The sequence below is a fragment of the Lethenteron reissneri genome, chromosome 54 (assembly GCF_015708825.2).
Source record: "Lethenteron reissneri isolate LAM-NWPU_2019-01 chromosome 54, ASM1570882v1, whole genome shotgun sequence".
Taxonomy (NCBI): domain Eukaryota; kingdom Metazoa; phylum Chordata; class Hyperoartia; order Petromyzontiformes; family Petromyzontidae; genus Lethenteron; species Lethenteron reissneri.
Window position 1 is genome coordinate 11,263,708 of NC_083832.1, and position 22,324 is coordinate 11,286,031.

At 51.5% G+C, this 22,324-nt stretch overlaps 1 protein-coding gene across 6 annotated transcripts; it reads left to right on the forward strand.

Annotated features, from left to right (window-relative positions):
- Positions 1 to 423: 423 nt before the first annotated feature.
- On the forward strand, positions 424 to 22,129 carry SPAG5 (sperm associated antigen 5). 6 transcript variants are annotated; one of them, XM_061574077.1, is made up of 21 exons: positions 424 to 584; positions 2,046 to 2,160; positions 3,671 to 4,207; positions 4,878 to 4,982; positions 5,397 to 5,432; positions 6,037 to 6,156; positions 7,177 to 7,296; positions 8,022 to 8,141; positions 8,883 to 9,014; positions 9,472 to 9,564; positions 10,087 to 10,191; positions 11,317 to 11,369; positions 12,083 to 12,257; positions 12,553 to 12,623; positions 13,661 to 13,790; positions 14,645 to 14,746; positions 15,630 to 15,731; positions 16,915 to 16,977; positions 17,574 to 17,648; positions 19,302 to 19,382; positions 20,353 to 22,129. In XM_061574077.1, exons 2-21 carry the CDS (start codon positions 2,122 to 2,124, stop codon positions 20,464 to 20,466), a joined length of 2,373 nt encoding a protein of 790 aa, XP_061430061.1. In that variant the 5' UTR covers positions 424 to 584; positions 2,046 to 2,121; the 3' UTR covers positions 20,467 to 22,129. The 6 variants fall into 6 exon arrangements, 4 of the variants coding, with proteins under 4 accessions (XP_061430061.1, XP_061430060.1, XP_061430062.1 ...); XM_061574076.1 differs by lacking the exon at positions 424 to 584 and adding an exon at positions 1,357 to 1,498; XM_061574078.1 differs by lacking the exon at positions 424 to 584 and adding an exon at positions 1,357 to 1,498 and having other exon boundaries at positions 16,918 to 16,977.
- The last annotated feature ends 195 nt before the right edge of the window (positions 22,130 to 22,324 follow it).

The window sequence follows — 22,324 nt, forward strand, 5'->3', positions numbered from 1 at the left end:
GGCGGTGGGCGTGGCCTAGTGGTGACGGGCGTGGCCTCAAGGAGTAGGCGTGGCCTGGGGCGGTGGGCGTGGCCTCAAGGAGTAGGCGTGGCCTGGTGGTGGGCGTGGCCTAGTAGTGATGGGCGTGGCCTCAAGGAGTAGGCGTGGCCTGGGGCGGTGGGCGTGGCCTCAAGGAGTAGGCGTGGCCTGGGGTGGTGGGCGTGGCCTAGTAGTGATGGGCGTGGCATCAAGGAGTAGGCGTGGCCTGGGGTGGTGGGCGTGGCCTAGTAGTGATGGGCGTGGCCTCAAGGAGCAGGCGTGGCCTGGGGCGGTGGGCGTGGCATCAGGAGTAGGCGTGGCCTGGAGCGGTGGGCGTGGCCTGGTGAAGTTGGCGTTTTGGACCCAGGAGTTTTAATTAATCAAGGGCTTTGGATCAGAATCATCATCAGAGTATTTATTTACGGGGGGCGGGGGTGGTTTATTACTGGAGGAATTCAATTAGCTATCAAGATCTTTTTCTCTGTCACAGATGTCCAGTATGGGCGGGTTAGAACGTTACACACAACAAACGAGACGACACGGTAGGAATGCAAAGTATAGGAAAGGTAAGCAAATCCTAAAACGTATATACAAATAAAACTAAACTATTTTATTTGACTAGGTAAAGCCCACTAACTGCCGATATAAACACGTTTGCTGGATGAAGACTTTGGAAGGCGTCCCAGCAGCAAACATGACAACGTTGCAAAGTGGTTGGTACCGTTGGACCAACGTTTCGATATTTGCTGGACTTCATCCAGCAGTGGATTGATCATGACTGATATTGATGACACGCCGTTGTAGTTATGGACATCAGTGAAAAACAGCTTGAAAGCTCGTCGGATTTCTCTAGTGTATAAATATTCTGATTCTTTGAGCGGTTCAGAGTCCACTGATTGTGAGCCGGGGCCCGGGCAGTTGGAGGCAGTCGCCTTCAAGCAACAACAGAGGGCAGAGGACCGGCGCTCACAACAACGAGCGGAGCGCCGGGCGGATAAAATCGAGAAAGTTGGCACAATAGGTGGTACAGCTGGTGTGCATCTCCCTGTCAGTCATCTCAGTCAGCCATCCCATGGCACCTGGGTCTGTCCAGCGGAGACCTCCTATCCAGCGAGCCTTCGACACTTCACGTGATAGCCTCAAAGTGCACATAGCCTGGCACAGGCGCCGTCACTTGGTGACGAATGGCCCGGGGCTGTTGGTGTTTAGGTGCGCTAATCACTGCACCACCACTCGCGTGGAGGAAGGGGGCGTGGTTACAACTTGACGCCTTGCGATTGGTCAATTTTTTCTTCGTTCCCCGCCCACGCGCGGAGACTCGCCAGCCAATCAGCGGTCGATAAATATTCAAAATTCAACCGCCATTGGTGTGTGTATCGTTCTGTAGTAACCTCAATGGTTTATTGTACGTAAGTTTAGAGTTGTCGTTTTTAAATTTCGTGTCCGCTTCAAGTCACAGCTGTGTGATAATTACACGCGGGTGAGTAATTCAAAACATTCTTACAAAAGCCGATTTCGCTTTGGCCTACTGTCGGTTAAGGCCTAGAAAGTTGTGACGCCTACGGTCTTTCCTGAAAATCTGGCCGAGGAAGGCGACCCCGGCACGGCGGATTCGACCGGCCTGGTGTAGCCCAGCGTGTACCCCGGTACACCTTTTGGTATTGTGTGGTATATGAAACACACTACTGTTATCTCTTTCGATTTATGTGTTTATATAATCCTGCACGAGATTGCTGACAATATTTTCATTGATTTAAAATATTTTTACTTGGATAATCAATTATCACATGGGATGTAATCAATTGCTTTACTTTCTTTTTACATTACCAGCTCGCAACTTGGGCACATATCTACAAAATAATAGTTGTTTGCTCCGTGCTTTCGTGACAAATAACGTCATGTATTTGTGTTACTGCCACTGATATCGTGCTCACGCACCACGGATCTCCCCTGTGGAATAGCCGGCGAAACTGGCTAAGCCTCGTGTAACAAATGAAATAAACTAAAACTCGGTGCATTTCCTACAGGTGCTGATCATTTTTGCGTTTGCAAATCCCCCCGGGTTTGAAGGTGGTTGGAGGAGGTAGGGAAGGAAGGGCGGTCATGAACGCCGCTGATAAGGAGAACGAGACGGCCACTCTGGTGAGGAGAGCACAAAATGAACCATCGTTCTCTGAGATGGCATTGTGCCAGCCGCATATGCACCTGAGCCCAGCTTTCTTCAAACATCTGTTTTACATTCATCCCAGCCGAGTTTGAGACGGGTTGCATCGTCCATGGAGGGCGCCAGATGTTAACTGCCTCGCCTCGTATGCAGGAGGGACGTGGGTTCCATCCCTACCCTGTGACGCCTGCTGTATATTTGGAGTTTGTATTGTTTCTCGCCCCGTGGCCCCGTGGATTTTTCTCCAGGTCCTCCGGGGTTTCCCCTCCACGTTTAGAATCATCACGCGTTTAGAATATTTGGCTGATGTAAATTTCACACGTAATAAGCCACTTCGTTGAGCTATCATTTGTGGCCAGGTTGCTTCTGAAACAGAGCGATATAGCTCCAGTGTGGGTCTCATCTGGTAAACAAAAATAGTTTTCGGTAGATGGTCACTTGTCCCAGGTCACAATCGAGAGCTGGCACGGTTGAGGTCCTGGGGATTAGGCAATTCTATAAATTGCGTAGGGCATGATGTGTCCAATTTCAAATTTTCTTCAGGATTTACGCAAGGGGATAGTGTACAATTACGTGAGCTTTTATAGGCGGTCGAGACCACCGTTAATTTCCGTCATCACGTACACATGTGCACTCTCACAAACATGCGCAGAGCGATACAAAGACGCGCACTGTCACAAGTTAAAATGCAAAGAGGATTCGAAAGTGCTGCCCCCTACTATGTATACCAGAGGCCACTTGACGGGATCTTCAGAGGAAGCTCTGTGGGCTGTTCTCTAACACACAGGGTTGCGCTGTTCTGTGAGAGATTCCAATGGATTCTCCGTCTCGTGGCACTTGATGCCTATAACACAGGATAACGTTGTCGATAATCAGGATAACATTTGGCGTGAAATCGCCAAGGCAATATTTAAATAATTCAAAGGTGTGGAAGGTTAATAATAATTCATAGGTGTGATGTGGTTTAAGAGCATACTGGAGATGCTAGGAATATCATGGCAGGGCAAGTGGGCATATAATGGTTATATTTTTTTGCCTTATGTTTGCAATCCATTTGTTTTTGGTCTGTTTCATTTGTACCACCTGTTTTTATCCTATAAACTCAAGGTCCACAAATTGCATTTAATGTCTAGCATTTGTGGAAGTAATTTTTTTTTCATAATAGAGGTTTTTGGGTTAGATCGCTTAAATATATAAATGTGTCGTAAAATGTTTTGCAGTTTTACTCAGTGTATACCGAGTTTAAGAATATTTTTTTTAATGGAGCATTAGGACATCTTTACTTGCCGACAGGATAAGTTAAGCAACTTTGAAGGTCACAACTGAGCGTTGCAGGAAAGCATTGTAGACATAATCAAAAAGAGGAGATTGAGATGGGTAAGGCAAGTATGCAAGATGCAGGAGCTCAGGTTACTGAGACAGGCATTGCGATACCAACCACAGGTTGGGTACAGTATTTTAAGCTACATTTTGTGTCTGTCCTGACAGCCGCAGCCTAAGCTGGTGATTCCGAATATCGCGAGGACTTCAAAGAATCCTCTTGTTTCCCAGAATCCCTCAACAGTTTTCAAGGAGCCTTCCTCGGTCACCAAGAAGGCACCAGTGTCTGTCAAAAAGACTGCAGTGCGTATCCAGAGAACGCCACGTGTCACCCAGAAGACACCGCAGCCTAACCACAAGCCTTTATCTGTCATCCATACAATTCTGACATCTGATCAAAATACTGATCCAGTCGAACAAGGGATTCCTCCAGTGGCTGAGCGGCAGACTCCACTAACTGTTCATAAAGCAGCTCCAGCTGACCAGAATGCTCCTTTGGTTGACAAAAAAACTACACCCATTACACAGAAGAGGCTGCCGCATGCTCAGAACGCTTCTATGAATTACCGGACGAATCTTCCAGTTGACCCAAAGACTCCGCAGTTCCACTGGAAGAAGCTGCCCTCTTCCCGGGTGCTGACTGCAACGTCTTCTGTCATAGCGTCGTGCTCGCTCACACCGCTCTTCCACCGGCTGAAACTGCAGGTGAGCGTGTGGCGTGCAGCACGGTGAAGTTGCTCTGCCAAAGTCTCCCGCGTCGTTCCACGTTCCAGGCCATGACCCGCTCGTTATTCTCGCCGCTCTTAATCTCGCTGTATCAGTTGCATTTTCTCGGTAAACCTGGCCGCACAAAGATCATCACCTTCTTTTTCCTATCTCCTATGGCTAAACTATGGAACTCTTTACCCACATCTGTCTGTCTTTGCACCTCATTGCAATTTTTAATACACGACAGCTCCGTTTGTCGCCAAGTGATGGCAACGTACCTCCGATTAGCGTGGTCGACTACGTATGGTGGGAAACAACTTTAACATACATACATCATCGCAACACTGCCTGAGAGCATGGTGTGGCCAGCACCTCGCCCCCGACCACATTTTTGCCCCATTGCTGATGGTAACACATCGCACCAGACATGAGTTAATGCTGAATTGACCTAGGGGAGGTCCAGGACCAGTTCAGATATATATGCCACTGTTGTTAGACATGACCAGGAATTGTTCTCATGTTGCCAGAATCTTTGTGCATTGTGTCAACTATTGTCCCACGACACACAAACAGATAATCATATATGGAATTTTAGGATATAGAGCTAATTGAGGTATATATATATATATATTATGGTGTGTGATATGCTCTGGTGTGTCGACGCCAGGATGAAAAACACGAGCAGTCAAGTACACGACCTATGGGGGTGCCGATTGCTCAAGACAAGTGTGTGGAGTTTGAGCAACTCCCCACAGAGACTCTGGACAAACAGGTGACCAAGCAGCACTCGCTGTAATGAGCTGTACAGAGTGGCGCTATGTGTGCAGGATATATACTAGACGTGTAATCATCCCCCCCGTTTCCTCCTGCGTATGCAATTTAGGGGAAATTTCCATTCAAAAATGTCTTCCGTTTGGTCTTATTTTAATGTTTAGTTCAGGATGGTCGTCATTTTGTAACATTTTCTGTCTCGTTCATTTTCACTTTATCAAAATGGAAGAACTATTGTATACAATTTGGTGTGATTTTTAAGACAATTTTTAACATTTTCGTAGCTCCAATATGCCAAATTATGAGGGGGGCGGTAAATCACATGACTTGTGTTTTTGCACATTCAGTGGTGACTGGGCTTAGGTTTTCAATGTCTCATGGGGCCCGCCTCGTGTGTTCGTGTGATATTCCCCAGGCCGACCTGGTTACTCAACAGGCCCCACTTGCAGAGGTGAGATCTGTAGCATGTGTCACATGTTGTATGAAACTGCTCGGTGTGTGTCCTTGAAAAGAGCAGGTTTATTCGGGGGTGGAGATTCATGGTTCTTCTTTCGTATAGCAAGGATGGAAAAGCGACAGTTTTGGAACCACGTTGTACTGTAGTCGAACCAATCCGAGGAGGCGGTAGACGATGTATGGATATTACACAGATAACGCAATCATAGGCGATGGGTTTGATGGTGTGGACTGTATGCCGGTATATCCATATTTTTTAACAAAACCCTGTTATTTACATGAAGTTCAAATTTTGCTAATTCAAAGCACATAATAATCGTTATACTATGCACATATAGAACTACAAAGGAATTGAAATAAAAAAAAAATCGCAGAAACCACCATAAATCACAAGCCGTTTGTGGAAAGTAAATCAAACGCTCCGGTAATTATTGAAAACAATGCCGTGATCTGCAGGGACAACACGGTGTTGTCCCCCAATGTTATTTCGGGTTGCACGTAGCACATTATGTGGCTGTGTTGCCTATACTGTAACATGTTTAGTGTGGATATAACATTACGTATGTGTGTTTTCTGTGCATGCAATCACAACTTGGCAGTCTGAGCAAAACATCCAAGAACAACACAGGCCGGCAACAAAACGAGACATGGGCGCACAGACTGATGAAGAAGATGTGAAATTGCCAGAGGAACTCGTCGAAGACGCTACGACTAAACAGGTGACGGCACAGCAGTGCCCTGGAACCAGTCCACACAGTGCGACAATCAAATTAATTTGAATAATGTAGAGCCCTTTCTCAGTCCGCTGCTGGATGAAGGTCACCCGCTCGCCACGTTGGTTGTGATGGTGGTGCGGTTTGGCACCCTTCGCCAGGACTAATTGAGATGTATCTTTCGCTCGCCTCTCATGCCAACCGTGGTCGGGAAGTGAGCTGAGGCTGCCGGGTTTCTCACAGTGCACTAATCGCTGCACCCACCACTCCACCCCGACTATTTATTGATGCTAAAAGAAGGATCTTTGTATATAATATTTGGCATTGGCGTGAGTGTGCGGTATTAAGTGTGCTTTCCATGTTGCATGTTATGCTTTGCATTGCATCATGTCTATGTTTCTTTACGTGCAAGTTTGGCAAGATACGATGTATGCACACATTGAGATGGCGGGAAAAAGAACTGAGATGAGGGTGTGCCACCGCGAACTTTACCATTCTGCGTACTGTACCATTCCACGTACTGTTTCATACCACTCGGCCACACAGTTCAAGAAAGTAGTTGATCGTCGACCGCTCAGAAATCGCGTTGTAACGGTGAGCACATTCCGAGTTGCGTGTAAAGTGTTCCCTAATGGCAGAACCGCGTGATAGTGAAAACGCGTGGTGTGAAGACGCGTCAAGAGAAGACTTTGCCGTCGTGTGGCGCTATAAGTACTGCCTGGTGCGGTATGCAGTTAGGCTGCAAAGTATTATGGGAACTCTTCTACTGCTGATCTTGGGAGCTTCTATAAGTTTGACAGCTGGAACCTTTGGCATTTAAACTGAATCTTCAGAATCCTCTACCCGATCTGGTGCGACTCGGGCTACTCGCAGAGACCCCAGCTGAGGCACTGTAGGAGAGTCTTCAACGAGCATCAGATAGACAGAGCTGAAAATCATTATTATAACTTAGTGTGATGTATTTGCTGTGTGACGTAATTTGACGTACTTCCCTTAATGTAATATACGGGTTTGTGTGTCTGTCAGGCAGAGCAGCATTTCCTGGAGTCAGGCGAGCAGTTGACACAAGAAAACATGGAGACTTGGGCAGATGGAGAGGGGCCTATACGTTTAGGGCAGATCACCAAAGAGACCATGGATACACAGGTGAGCAAGAGCCTTGTACTATGACCAAATCACGTGCAATGTGCCCGATCTCATCGCATCTTGGAAGCTGAACGGGGATGAGCATGAATAATGCTTGGATGGGCGACCACTGCATGCCAGGTGGTCAGTTGGCTGAGGGGCTAAGCAGCTTGATGGGCAGTACAGGACAGTGCAACAAATTCCACTGTTTTCCTGCACATGCGATGCTCTAACATCTGTGCATGTAACCGCCTTTCGCAAACCCACGTTGACGAGAGTGGTGACGTGGCCAAATAACCCCCATGACTCGTACGACACGTGGAGGCCATCATCCCAACAATGGATTAACCAAGGCCCTCCCGTGTCCACGTACGCAGTACTGCCTGAAAGCAGTGTGCATGTTGGTGTGATGCGCAGTGCTGTGTGTGTAGTGTTTTGCCCGGGGTACCCAGTTTTTAGGCATGGAACGAATAATTAATTGTGACGACTTGTCATGTTTCTGGGAATCGTAATTTCGTTGCAAAATAATTAGGTTGAGTTTTGCAGTGCATGTAGAATGTGTAGTGGCTGCAGAGTTCACATCTATGCAATGATTGCATAAATAGTTTTTCGGTTTAAATGAATCGATTCTTACGTTTCGCTATTTGACGCAGTGGTAATGTCACGCTAACGCAGGAGGGCATGGCATCTGCTGCCGTTGTGGTTTTCATGTTTGTAATGTGCTCTGTTGTGTGTGCTGCTCCCAGTCAGAGCAGCAGACACGGCGGCCGCAAGGCGAATCGGCAGCGATGGACACGGAGGCACAGATGGACGTCGAGGAGCAGCAACAGTTGTGGCAGTACATTGAAGAGGCCGTGGTTCAACAGGTTGGCCCTTTCAACAAAATCTCAGTCGGTGTGTGTGTGTACACATATATGTGGAGAGCGGCGGGGCAGCGGTTAGCACGCTGCGCTATGAACCCGGCGACTCGAGTGGGATTCCCGCTCCTGGCCAACACCAGTGACGATTAGCGGAATCGGTCCTGGCCCCCCACCCTCCTACATCGTCTCAGCCTCAAATGAGTACCTGGTGCGATGTGTAAACATCGCCACTGGGGAGACAAAGACGTGGTGCAGGCCATGCACCCCCTCGTGTGCCGTGCCGGCCTTCGTAGGTGCTCGCTAACAGCACTTGCCCCAAAAGTCTGTTAAGGCTACACGGGGGTCTTTGTACGTATATATGACGACGCTTGCAACAACAAGCAGAGCGCTGGGCAGCTAAAACCCTGTCCAGTCGGCACAATGGCGTGGGTAAAATCTGCAAGTCATCTCCATCAACCCATAGCATCCGAGTTTGTCCTGTGACCAGCCGGCGACCCTTCTCGACTTCCCTTGGCTTCAACGTGCACCTAGCCTGCCACGGTGGTGACGTCAGAGCCATTCGCTAGTGCTCTGCGGCTGTTGTCATGCATGACGTGCGTCAGCGCGTCGGCCACTTCTCTCGCTGCGAGGGCCTCTCACGGTGACAAACTCGGCTGATGTGAATGTGTTGGATGCCCGCACGTACGCACGTACGTTGGAACTTCTTTCGCGCCGTACGTAGCTAACCGTGTCGACGATGGGGTGCAGAGTGCCTCCAACGCGGAACTCGGTTACCGGGGGTTGTACGAGCGCGTGGCGGCGAGAGCCATCGAGCTGGAGGGGATCGAAGAGGAGCACGTGGAGTTGTGCGAGCTTGTCGGAGAGGCGATCGCCAAGCAGGTGACTGCCGAGGCACAAGACCGGCGGCACAGTCCCCGCAACGCGCCGACAGCGTGCACGCACAACCACCACAACAAGCGTGCGGCCACGCGGCGCGACGAAACTGTCGGGACATCCGCCAGTGCCATCGGAACATTGCCAGCGCCGCTGACGCGTTGCTAGCGTTGTTAGCACTTTACCAGCCCTGTCAATGCACCACCACCAACAGAATACACCCTCCGCAGCGAGCACAGTACACATAGTAAGTGCAGCGCGGTTACCACGCACTACCATCTCCCTTCTCTTTGCCGGTACAATCCCCCTACTACCACCAGCATGGAACACATCCACAAGGGTTGTATTTTCTGGGTCTCCTAGACCATTTTCATTTCACCTCCCTTATTAATTCAAGCAAGTTGGGTCATCTCTTAGACTGTTGGAAGCTACATTGACCACTGCCTCTGCGAATGTGTCCCAGAACACCAGGGCGGAGGACAGCGATCGGGTGGGAGTCCTCGCGCATCGCGTCATCCAGGACCTGATGAGGCAGGTGGAAGAGAAGAACCTGCAGGTGCGCCTCGTAGATTCCTTCTTCAGCTCTTTCTTTTAACTGATCTCTTTTTTACCATACAAAGCCTCCTCGATGCGAAATCCGTGCAATCTTTTGGCTCGATGTAATTGTTTAGGTCGGAGCCGGTGGCGCTGTGGCTAGCGCACTGACCTTCGAATCTGGCGGGCCTGGGTTTGATCCCCAGCCACGGCTAACGTCTGTGGCAAGAGTGGTATCTGAACCGGTTCTGGTGCACCTCCTTTTACCAACCTCTATGGATTGACGAAGACCCGTAGGAGGAGGTTAAATCGCTTGGGGATGGTGAACGATTGCTTGGTAGAATGTGATGCCGTTCACCGCAGATATGCGGCTGTGGTGTCAAGACGGTGGCGGAATCGTAGGTAACGAGTGGGGGCGGGGGGTGGCAGGCTACGGCACGGGTACCGTGCGGGATACATTTTGAACGCGCGTCGCGGCGACAAAAACCTTAACCCAACCCCTACGCCTCCCCTCCCGTTTCCTTGCCCCGGCCGAACGGCTCAGCTGGAGGAGTCGACGCAGATGCTGGACAACGCTCGCGTGATGATGAGCACGCTCTGCAACCAGCTACGGGCCAACGCCGAGCGTCTCCGCCAGGAGCTGCGCAACGTACGGCGTCGGCACGGCGGCGTGGGGAGACGGCGACTCTCGCGCTGTCCAGCCTTGAGCCCTCCCACCCCTTGCGGCCCGAGCATGGCCACTCGGCCTAACAGGGCAGGGGAGGGGCGTGTGGGGTTGGTGTGCAAAACCACACGGGCTGGAATTTAATGCAACTGCCCGACACGACCGGCAAGGCACAGCTCGTACAGCGGGTCACGACAGAGGCGACACGCACACGGTGGCTGGGTGTCGAGACGATTTAAAAGCTAAACTACTTTAGTTTTTTCCAGGTCGGGCTCACTGAGCTGTGTAGCTCTTTGTCAGAAGCGATCTAGGCACAAGTGATAGCTCAATGAAATGGCTTATTGCATGGAAATTTATCACGGACAAATACTCTCAATGCATGTTTCTAGATATGACTTTTTGACGTTGATTTTAAATGTGGAGGGAAAAACCGGGGGTCCCGGAGAAAAATCCATATAACCACGGGTAGAAGATGCTAACTCTAAATATCCAGGCGCGTCAGGGTTGGGATTGAGCCCACGACCTGTATACCAGGCGAGGCAGTTAACATCTTGGCACCGTGGCTGTGTGGAGTGAAGAGGGCGGTGTGTCTACTCGACGTGCATGAATGTACCGTGCCACGCGTGTCACAGGGTTCTTTTGTGCGAAAGGGGAACCATAAAAAAAGTCAAATTTGAAGAAATTGAAAATCTCACTCTGGAAACTCAACATTGCAACAGCGTGCAGAGCAATGCGGCTGTTGTTGTTGCCTGTGTCTCCACACTGCCCAGGAATGATCGCGCGCCGCCAGGCTGTCCCAGTCTGGTTCTGCACTGCAGAGTAACTGCGGTGACCTTGGATTGTGCATCTCAGAATTGGCTTCTAAATTTCAGTGCTCTCACTGGTGTTGATTTTATTAACATGTTTTTGTTTCGCCGGCGCGTGACGACGCTCTTTGCAGAGCTTGCGAAATGGGTGCTGTGTCGTGGAATAGAGAGCTCTCAAAGCGACGACTTTGGGGGGGAGAAGGGGGGGTTCTTGTGTGATGTTGGAGAGACCCATGTACTCCTAGAACAGACTTGTGCTCATGTGTGGCCGTAGTTTGACTTGTCCTGCCTGCCCCTGTAACAGACGACTGAGCAGCTGAGTGAGGAGAGGGCGGAGTGGGCAACCGAGCGACTCAGGTGAGCACTGCGCAGGGGGTATAGAAGCCTCAGAGGCGGCGGAAAATGAAGCTTCAGTGGGACTGCGTTAATAGTGGCACAACGGCACAGCCTAAAGAAACTCTGCCGCCATCGTGTGTGCTCGTGCATGTGCGCTGGTGTAGCGGTTGGCGTGCTGCGCTACGAACCTGGCGACACGGGTTCGATTTATGCTCACGAGCAAAAACAGTGACGAATATCTGAACCGCTCCTGGGCCTCTCCTAGGTTGACTCGGCCTCAAATGAGTACCTGGTGCTGTGTGTAAAAATCGCCACTGGGCGTGGTGCTGGCCACCCACCCCCTCATGTCCTGTGCCGGCCTTCATAGGTGCTCGCTAGTGACACTTGCCCCTTCAGTCTGTTAAGGCGACACGGGAGATCTTTGTGTTTTTTATACAAGTGAAGAGCATTAGGTCAGTGGTTGGTGCACTGCGCTACGAACCCGGCAACCTCGGTTTGATTCACTCTCAATAGTTTGAACTTTCATGGCCAATATCTGTACGGTGCGGGGTCTCCTCTAGGTCAACTTGGCCGTTCACTGAGTTATCGGGTGCAGTGTGTGCACATCGGTACCGGCAAGACAAGGGCTGGGCATGGTGCTGGCCACGTGACTCCCCTCGTGTGACCGTGCTGTGCGTCTGGCCGTGCGTGCGTGTGCGTGCGTGTGTGTACGCGCGTGCGTGTGTGCAATCCAGGCTGGAGGACGAGTGCTCGGTGCGCTCCTCCGAGGTTGACGCCACCCGTGCCGAGTTGGCGCTGCTGCAGAAGTCGCTGTGGTCGGCGCTCGAGGAGCTGACTACAGAGAAGAACCACGTTCATCGGCTGACTGATGAACGGCGCGAGTTGACATCCCGCGTGGAGAACATACAGGTGAGGGTGCGGCACAGTGTCTCCTCCCTTCCCAGTGTCTCCCCTTCACCCCCCATTGTCTCCTCCCTTCCCAGTGTCTCCCCTTGCAACTTTAATTTCCCCAAAAAATGAGGTTTCCTTTTAAATGGACTAGCTTCCCAGCTTGTTTTTCAGAGTTAACAGAGCACCATCTATTAACTTGGTCAATATATATACACACACAAACATTGCCAATGTACATAACACTGGACCACACATGATTTCTAAATGTTAATAATGGTGGCGGTTGTGTGTTTGTCTGCATGTGGCCTCGCAGTTCCTCGAGATTGAGAATAAGTTCTACATGGATGAACGCGTGGCGTGGGAAGAGCGGCTGAGTGCCACCTGGTAAGTTGAGAGCGGCTCGATTCCACGTTTTAAAAAATCTAACCACGAATTACTTCACACTCGGAACACTTGGGGGGGAACCCCACTGAAAGACTTTTGGCACTCGATGAGGCTTTTCTGGGCAAACAAATGGAATGACTACATCTTCTTTCGTACGGCTTATGTAGATGCAGTGCAACAAATAACAATTTCACTCGGGTGGTCAAGCCAGCGGAGTGTATCATCGCTGTGATGTCTCCTCCGTATCTGTGGATCGGGCATTGTGTCATATGTTGTATGTATGTTGAACTTCTTTCGCACCGTACGTAGCCAACCGTGCTAATCTGTTCTGGATGACCACAGTCGCACACTGAAGTTTTACATTTACCATTAGTGCATTAGGTATCTGCATCTGCCATGGCTCGCTGGTGATCCCTAGTGGGGGTGAGATGGGTGCACTGTTGTACGGTGGCGAGAGGCTATCCAGCGCCGATGGTTTGGACGAAGGTCGGAGCCAAAAGCCTCGTGCAGCCGTAAAGCGGCATTCTTTCACTGTCCGCCCGTGGGCCGGATGTGACTTGCGATGGCTCTGAGAGCGGCCAACTGAGAGATGCGGCCCGCCGACACGCGAGGGGATGCAGATGAGTGAGAGGAGAGAGATCAAAGCTGTAGAAGAGAGATGCAGATTCGTAAGATGGGAGAGAGAGGTAAGAGGATGTGTGTGTGTGTGTATGAGCGGTAGTATAGTGATTAGCGCACTGCGCTGCGAACTTGGCTACCCGAGTTCGATTCCCGCTCCCGGCCAACACCGGTGACGATTATTTGAATCGGTCTTGGGCCTCCCCTAGGTCGACTCGGCCTCAAATGTGTACCTGGTGCGGTGTGTAAACATCGCCACTGGGGAGACAAAAAAGCCGGACGTGGTGCTGGCCACCCACCCTCTCGTGTGCCATGCCGGCCTTCATAGGTGCTACTCACTACGAATGAACAGCACTTGCTCCAACAGTCTGTCACAGACTTAACGGTGGCGGTGGGGGGCGGTGTCTTTGTGCCCACAGCCGCGAGCTGAAGGCGTTGCGGACGTCAGAGGGTGCCGCACGTGACGAGACGCGGGACTTGCGCAGCGAGCTTGCGCAGGCAGAGCGCGAGGTGACGGCGCTGCGCAAGGAGCTCCATGCCAAGGAGCAGGTGGAGATCTCGATCCACGCTCTTACCCCCCCCCTCCACTCCTCACCCCCACCGACCTGCACCCCTCGGTTTAACGCGTAGTTCTAGGCTCTCGCGACCGATGTTATCCATAGTAAAGGGTTTTTTTGATGGTTGAGGTCGCGTAAATATAAATGTGTCGTTAAACCCGCCACCACCCGGCATAGCCAATTAGTACGGTTTGTCACGTAAACAAAACGTGAGCATTTGTTAATATTTCAGCACACCGGTGTGTCGAACAGGGAAGCCACAACATATTTACAATTCGAGTACAACGTTTTGCTGCTGATTGCAACCAGCCTCATCAGGTGATAGCCAGGATTGTGAAGAAGTCCCCTGTTTAGCTCTTAAATCGAGGGGTAACGGTGATGTCATCAGTGTGGGCCTGTCAGGTGTGAAGACCAGAGAAAGGTTAATGTCGTCCTATCAGTTACAATGGATCATGTCCTCCCCTCCTTCCCTGCTCTCTCCGGACTGAGCAAAATCGCACATCATCTCAGTATCATCATGAAACCGCATGTACTTATACGCAAGAATGGCAGCAGCAGAAGCAGGCCATGCACGCAGACCGCAGTGCAACAAAGCTGACATCATGAATATGATGAACCGTTGTGTTTCGAGGTGAGATTTCACCTGCGGGAGGTTCTTCGAGCAGGATCGGCAAAGCCGGTGCTTGTCCTGCCGGCACGTTAGCGTCCACCCAGATCTGTCGAGTAACAACCGGACGAATGAATGAAAAATCTACCGTTGCAACGTGCGGAGACTTTTGATTTGCGAGCGCGTGGCTGTCGTGGCGATGCCTGTGTTTTTATTTATCTCATTGCACGGTTGCGCAGGAGCTCCAAGGCATCCAGGAAGCGTGGACGGCGTCGGGAGTACGGGCGGAGCAGGAGACGGCCTATCTGCAGGAGTGCTATGAGCTCAAGCTCCAGCTGCAAGTGAGCCTGTGATTAGTGCACACCTGTCGACCCCTGATCAGTGCCCTACCTTATTACAGACCAATTCAGAGCTTATTGGTCACCCCGTCGCCTTATAAAGCTCAACGTTCATCCTACAAAGTCCCATCACAAGGGAGAAACACAAATACACGTTTTTTTTGCCCGTATTGAAATGGTTATGTGCCGTATGGAGCTGAGAACTCCGTTGCCCTGTACAAGAATACGGGTGTACCTGGTTCAGGAGATGAAGGTGGCCGTGGGTGGTGTTGGTCACCCACCACCACCCCGTGTCCGGTGCTCGATAACAGCACTTGCCTCAACAGTCTATTAAAGGCTTCATGGAGACCTTTGTCTCTGTATGTGGAACACCGAGTGGGAAGCAGTAGTGGAGTAATCGGCACACAATGCTTCGAACCGAGCAACGTGAGTTCAGATCCCAAACGCGGTCAGTGTCGGTGGCGTATATCTGAATTGGTCCTGTGCCCTCCCTGAGCCTGACTCAGCATTCTGTGGTTCTGGTCACACCACTCCCCTGGTGGTTCTGGCCACACCGCCCTTCTCAAGCGCCGTTCCAGCCCTGTCCGTACAGATCGGGGGTCGGAAACCAAAATAACAAGAAGGGGCATTTTTTTTCTTCGAATTCGGTACAAAACTCAACATTTCAAGAGCTGCAGTGTGCGTGAATACACGCACACACACACGCATTACATCACGAAGGAGTCCGTACAAGAGCCGCACACGGCTCCAGTGCCACATTGTTGCCGAACCCCGGTCTAGATGTTCGCCTTACGGCATTTTGCCGCCGCCCCCCCCCACCCCGCGATCCTTTAAAGGCTGAACACGGTGGCCGGTGGAATCTCCTTGTCTTTGATGCGAAACGCAGAAGTGCGAAGAGAGACTGACGGACGCGTGCCGGGATCGACACTTGGCGCAAGTCGACGTCGAGATGCTGAAAGAGGAGCTGCTCCAGCTGGCCTCCGCGCAGGTCCGAGTACGCGGCGGTGCCGTCGGGCTGCGCTGCAGGGGGGTACGCGGGAATCTCAAGGGCCCCCCCCCCACCGTGACCTCACGCGGCCCGCGGACACGCGGCGGCGGAGAGGGAGGCCTACCCGCTTCGTCCAGACCGACCCCCGCAAATAGCATTTATCCATCGCTGCAAGCGACTCAAATCGGAATCTTTATTTAGACTGGAGGAAATCTGATGAGCTGTGAAGCTCTTTTTCACAGATGTCCAGTGAGGGCCTTCCCCATCCCCGTTCAGGTGGCGGGGGTTGTTTGGCCATACCTCGCCGGGCTGGTCCGTGTGGGTTGGTGAAGTTTGGGGGAGCGTAGACATTGGATTATATAGTACAGTACAGCAGTGGGTTTTGCTGCACTGCCCTCTGCTATAACGACGCAGCAGCAGCTGTTTTATCCACAGCGGTCACCCCCACCCAGCCTCGCTTAGTTTCCAATATCTGAGGAGTTGAGGGGCGTCCCGGGCGGTTGGTGTTTAGGCGCCGTCTGTCATCGCGACGGCGAGCGACATCGTGGGCACGATTCCTCTCGCCACGCTGGTGTGTAGCTCTTCAGGAGGGCGGGAGGGGACGAGATGGTTCCCAGCTCTACTTAGTCACGAGGTGCGTGTGGGAGGGAAGCCCCGAGCCCTAGGATCTCAACACTGCTGGCTGAGTGTCTCCACCACAACCATTGTAATCGCTCTGCACGAGCAGAGAAACCCGGAGGGGGGAGAGAGGGAGAGAGGCGCAGGGACCGAGGGAGGCAGAGCCTTTGTCTCCATTGTGGGCCTCGAGTCTTCATTGGTACACGGTCAGCTCCGCCTACCCACACGTACACAGACAAAGATGCCCCAGTATAGCCTTAAAAGACTGTTGGGGCAAGTGCTGTTAGCGAGCACTTATGAAGGCCCGATTGGCACACGAGGGGTGGGTGACCAGCACCGTGCCTGGCCAGCTTTGTCTCCCTAGCGGCGATGTTTTTACACATCCCACCAGGGACTCAATTGAGGCTGAGTCGACCTAGGGGAGGCCCAGGACCGGTTCAGATAAACGTTACTGTCAGCAAGAATCGAACTCGGCTCGTCGTGTTCGTAGCGCAGTGCGCCAACCGCTACACTACGCGCGTGTACACACGCGTGTACTCACATGTATGCGTGTGGACGCACACAGCAGGAGCCGAAGTCGGACAAAACGGAAGACTGGGTCACTGAGAAGATCCAACTGAAGCAAGAGGTGTGTGTGTGTGTATTCGCAAAACGACTTGTACAGCATTTCTTTTAAAAGTATACTCAAGTGTATTGTGTGTAACGTGCACTCCCGTGTGCGTTACTGGGTGGAGTGGTGGCGCAGTGGCTAGCTCATTGCATTACAAACCCGGTGACTCGTGAAATTCCTGGCGACTGCTAACAATCAGTGGTGCTTGATACATGATAGTCCTGGGCCTCCTTTAGGTCGACTCGGCCTTAATTGGGTACCTGGTGTGGTGTGTAAACAGCACCGGGGAGATAAAGGTGGCCAGGCAACTCGCCTCTTGCATTGTGCCAGTCTTCATAGGTGCTCGCTCACAGTACTTGTGCGAGCTCTGACAGTCCGTGCACGGCTATGTACGGGGCAGTTTTTGTCTTTTGTATTTTATGGGTGCATGTGGTGTGGCACCCCTGACTCTCAGGAGAGGGTTACAATGTGGCCGTATCCACGCCACGTTGCGTCCCTTTCGCCTGCCCATAGTGGGGCACGTTAAGGGCAGGTTTGGCTCCGGAGATGACACAAGCGCTCGTTGTGTCCGCGGTACCCTCCTCCACCCCCACCACCCCCGTCGTGTGCTGCAGCTGAGCCGCATGACGCAGATGAAGCTTGAGAAAGAAGTGGAACTCGGAGAATGCAACAGACGTTACAAGAGACACGTGAGTGGGGTGGGGGGCGCATACAAGGCTGGTGTGTGGGGTAGCGCTGCGGCTGGCGCACTGCGCTACCAGCCCAGCGACCCGAGTTGGACTCCCGCTCACGGGCCAACACGAGTGACAAATATGTGGGCCTCCTCAAGATTGGCTCGGCCTAAAATGAGTAGCCGGTGTCGTGTGTAAACATCCGTCACTGGGGAGACAAAGGCATTCGGGTGTGGTGCTGGCTACCCGCTCACTCGGGTACTGTGCCGGCCTTCTTAGGTGCTCGCTAACAGAACTTACCCCAAACAGTCTGTTAAGGCTATATATTTATATGGGATCTTTAGTCTTTGTATGGCTATCGGACATTGTCCTGTGAAGCCACACTCGGCTCTGTCATAATCCAAACCTCGGAGACGTCAATAGCGATGAACACTGCCTCGCAGGTTCGGCACAAGAATGACAACATTAAATTTCGATTTAAAGTTTTCGTGACTGCAGGGATTCATCTTCTTGGTTCTTTCGGTAAAGTCACGTAGAAGGAAAATAATAAAATAATAAAAATTAAACATAATAGAATAATTCTCACGACGTTTCGGCCACAACGCAGGCAGCCGTCTTCAGGTGGAGAACAGGTCTGTCAGACTCTGCCTTCTCTACAAGACCTGTTCTCCACCTGAAGACGGCTGCTTGCGTTGTGGCCGAAACGTCGTGAGAATTATTTTATTATGTTTTATTATTTTCCTTCTACGTGACTTTACCGAAAGAACCAAGAAAACATATTAAATGTATATTGTGTCGGACAGATGCTTTTTTAAAATGTTAAAATAAAACCTGAAAATTAGGATAGAAGGAGAAGAGAGAGGGGGAGTTAGGGCAGTTGGAGTGGAGAGGGTGAGCGAAACACCGCAACACAGCCCACGACGTATCCACCCAGCTCCTACGCCTGGCATCAGAAACCTCGCACAGAGCAAGCAAAACGACAGATCACATCGCTCCTCAATCCAAACCTCCGATCAGCATGGTTGGCTACGTACGATGCGAAAGAAGTTGTACATACGCACACAATCCCCCTCCAAGTGCCAGCAAGCACAAGCGCACAACCTCGTGGTCGGACGGCGCTTTCTCAGTTGCAGCGCCGCATCTTTGGAGCAACCTCCCCGGGGCAATCGGCTCCGTCGCTGTACTCAAGTCACTGCTCAAACACACATCCCTGGACGCTTGCATACAACAACCGACTCGCAGCCGCAACTTGCTTTTTAATTATTATTATTTTAACGGTATAGAATTGTTTATTTTATGTTTGTGTTTAATCAGAATCATATTACATGTATACTTAAATCTATACCTGAGGGTTCCGAGGAGCTATAAAGCCCTTTCTCACAGATGTCCAGCAATGATGTGATGGTGCTTTGGGGTGGCTGATTTGTGCCACCAAAAATACATTGACTTGAGTGGACGGTCCATCGCCTCTCCCTCCGGGTTGATAACCACGAGGTTACAACCTTGTGGGGTAAGCCAACAGTGGTGGTCCTACGGATGGACTCGCCTCCGCCATGAGGGTGTGGAGTTTCCACCTCTGTTTTCGGGGGGGGGGGAGGGGCTTTGAATGGTGATTCTCTCCCGACTTTCACTTGTCGTGGCGTGGGGCGCGATCCGTCCGTCCCTGTGCAGCGCTACGTGCTGGAGGAGAACGAGAAGTTGGCCAACATCGAGGTGGGGGAGCTGCAGTCCTTGATCGGCAGGGCGATGCAGGTGAGGTCCTGCCGTACCCACGGTGTGCGCGGTGATCGCAAAGGGGGAAAACGTAACCCCCCCCCCCCCGCCCACCAAGGATAGCAGGGTGGTGATAATTTAGTTTATCGCGTAATATACAAGAATCTTAACGGCTTAAACCTGCTCCCGATGACGTACGTGTACATCGTTTGAACGGAACCGGAAGAAAAACATAAACTAGCGATCGGTAGCGAGGCTCCCACGAGGCCGCGCGGGAGGGCGTGGCACAGGTTGGCGTCAGCTGTCAGAGTGCGGTGGTGTCGCTACGGTTCTCTGCGGTGAGTACAAGGTCTTTAAGAACAACGGCGCGACGCCGATCTAAATAAAATTAGCGCTGAACCGGTCGCGCGTTCCGAGATTCCGTGGTGAGCGGGATCCATCCCGCAACTTTGCAACCATCTCGGGACGGGAAAGGGTTAAGTCATTTACCCCAGCGTTCTGATTGGCTGGGAGGCCACGTTCCGGCTAGCGCCTGGGGGGGGCGGGCGTGGGGAGATGCACTGGGGGGGGGGGGGGTCTAGGGAAGTGTGTGTGGTTGGGGGGGGGGTCGCTCTCCCTGTGGCGTCCGCGTGCTGCATGTGGCCCTCGTGTTGTGTGCGTGAGGATGCTAGCCGTGGGGGGGGGGGGGGATCGTCATTACCACCAAGGCAATGTCTGACCAAGCGGCAGCTGTGGGTTGGAGCGCTCGTGGTGCGTCCACTCGGCCCTGAACGAGCACCTGGCGCGGCGTGCAGCAAACATCGGCACCTTGGAGATGTAGGCGGGGCCGCCGTGCTTCCGCCCAGACCACCCCACGCGCACCAGCGGTGCCCCGCGCCGTGGGTTCGCGCTACCAGCGCTTGTCACCCCCCAGTGGTCTCAGGGGCCTTGCAGATGTTTTTCTTCTTCTCTTTTTGTGTCCGTATGTGGGTGCCAACGCCCCGTGTGTGAACGCACGTGTTGGCCGCAGAAACTGCAGTCGGCTTCTGCTCATGCCCTGGGGTGCAAGGCCGTCGTGGACACCATGGACCTGCTGAGCACTGCGCTGATAGAAAAAAACGAGGATGGATGTGGCGACTCCTGAACACGTGTGTGGCGAGCGGCAGCGTCGCGGTTGGCGCACTGCGCCTCAACCGGCGACCCGAGGTTCGATTGCCATTTCACGGCTTACATTGGTGACGAATATCTTAAACCGTCCTGGGCCTCCCCGAGCTCGACTCGGACTTAAATATAAGTACTTGGTGCGGTGTGTGTGTGTTTCCATCGGCATCGGGGAGACAAAGGCAGCCGAGCGTAGTGCTGCCCTGCCGACCTTCGCAGGAGCTCGCTGAACAGAACTTGCTCCAAACGGCTGTTTTAAACGCTGAACGGTCATATTCGTGTTCCCTTGAAAGTGTAGAAAACAAACCAAGGTAATCGTGCAGCCTTGCAGTTACTAGCTCCTAGCACTGCTTGTGGAAGGCCCTTAATTGCAGAGCGCTCCAGGAAGTCCGCTCTTTAGAGAGGCTATTTTGGCCACATGGCAGCAGATCGATAAAGGGCCCATAAGACGTGGCTCACGGTGGCTGTGTCGATACCGTCAAAATCAAAAACTGGAATTTAGTTTTTCTCCTCCGTTTTAAATGACATCGCCAGAGGCAATTTACATGCAGAGTGCCTTTCCAAGACCTCGCAGCGTCAATAGCGCTCCAGAAAAAAACCCATCACGTCAAATGTTTGAGAGTTAAAAAGTAATAAATTAAAATGCCATTTTATTTGGGGATTTTCAGGAGTGGGGGGTCCTCCTCGTATTTGGGTGTTTGGTCAATGGATCTAAATTAGTCCGCGGACGAGGGCAGTAGAGTTTTTTGTCCTTCCTCCGCACCTCCCATTAGCATGGTTGGCTACTTACGATACGAAATAAATTCAGCATACACGCAAGTTTCGATTTCTGTCTGAGCTGCGGGGTTTGCCAACTCCTTAAGACGGCAAGTCCTCATTTAAAACAGCAGATGCGTTTCTGAAAAGTGCCGCGTTCAGAGAACTATTTCCCCACATAATATAACGATAAAGTTTGGCGGGATACGACGTACTACTACTACTACGCGCATCGCACAACGAGATGGCGGGACAAATACGTTGAGGGTGTACGCCGCCGTGTTACTCTATCAGTTGCATCGCTCAGCCGCGAAGCTCAAGAAAGTAGTTCGTCATTGATCGCTCAAACCATACGATTTATAACGGCGCGAATTCCCGCGAAAAGTGTTCCCCAATGCTCTCGAGCTGTATTGTTGTGGCAACGCGGTTCACACACACGTGGTAGCATCCTTCCTCGCCGAATGTACAGGTGTGCCAGCTTGCTGATGTATATATTCATGTTTTCATCTTGCCTTTGTTCTAAAAGTGACTGGTTCATTCTATGACAGTCCATTATACATAAACCCAGTATGTACAGCTGTAGTTGTTGCAGTATTAAATTAACTATCCCTAGAGCTCTTGACTGCTGCTGGGTGTGTCCACCAGTTGGATGTACACGAGGTTAAGGGTCATGGTGTTGTCCGTTTCTAATCCACATTTGTCAATTTGTTGCGGCGACTGGCTTGGTTTTATCAACTTGTCAGGAGCGTCTTGCTTTCTTCCGCGAAGCATTTCAAACAAAAAGAATCGACTTAATCCGGATGCAGTAAAAAAATCATCCAATAAATGTGATTGCAAAACTTCTTGGATTAATGTTTTAAATCCGTTTCAAATAAACGTTGCTGAAGTGTTAAATTGTTGTTGTTTTGTCTAAATTACAGTTTTTAACGTGGCAAAAAGAAAAATTGAAATGTCACTGTGGTAAGATCTCTTGCATCACGGCCGATTGGGGCTCGTGCAGATTGCGACTGCCCATAGAGTCGAGCGCCGCTCTGTATCACCGTATTATCGGGACGATGAGATGCCTGAAAAGTAGGACGCACCCC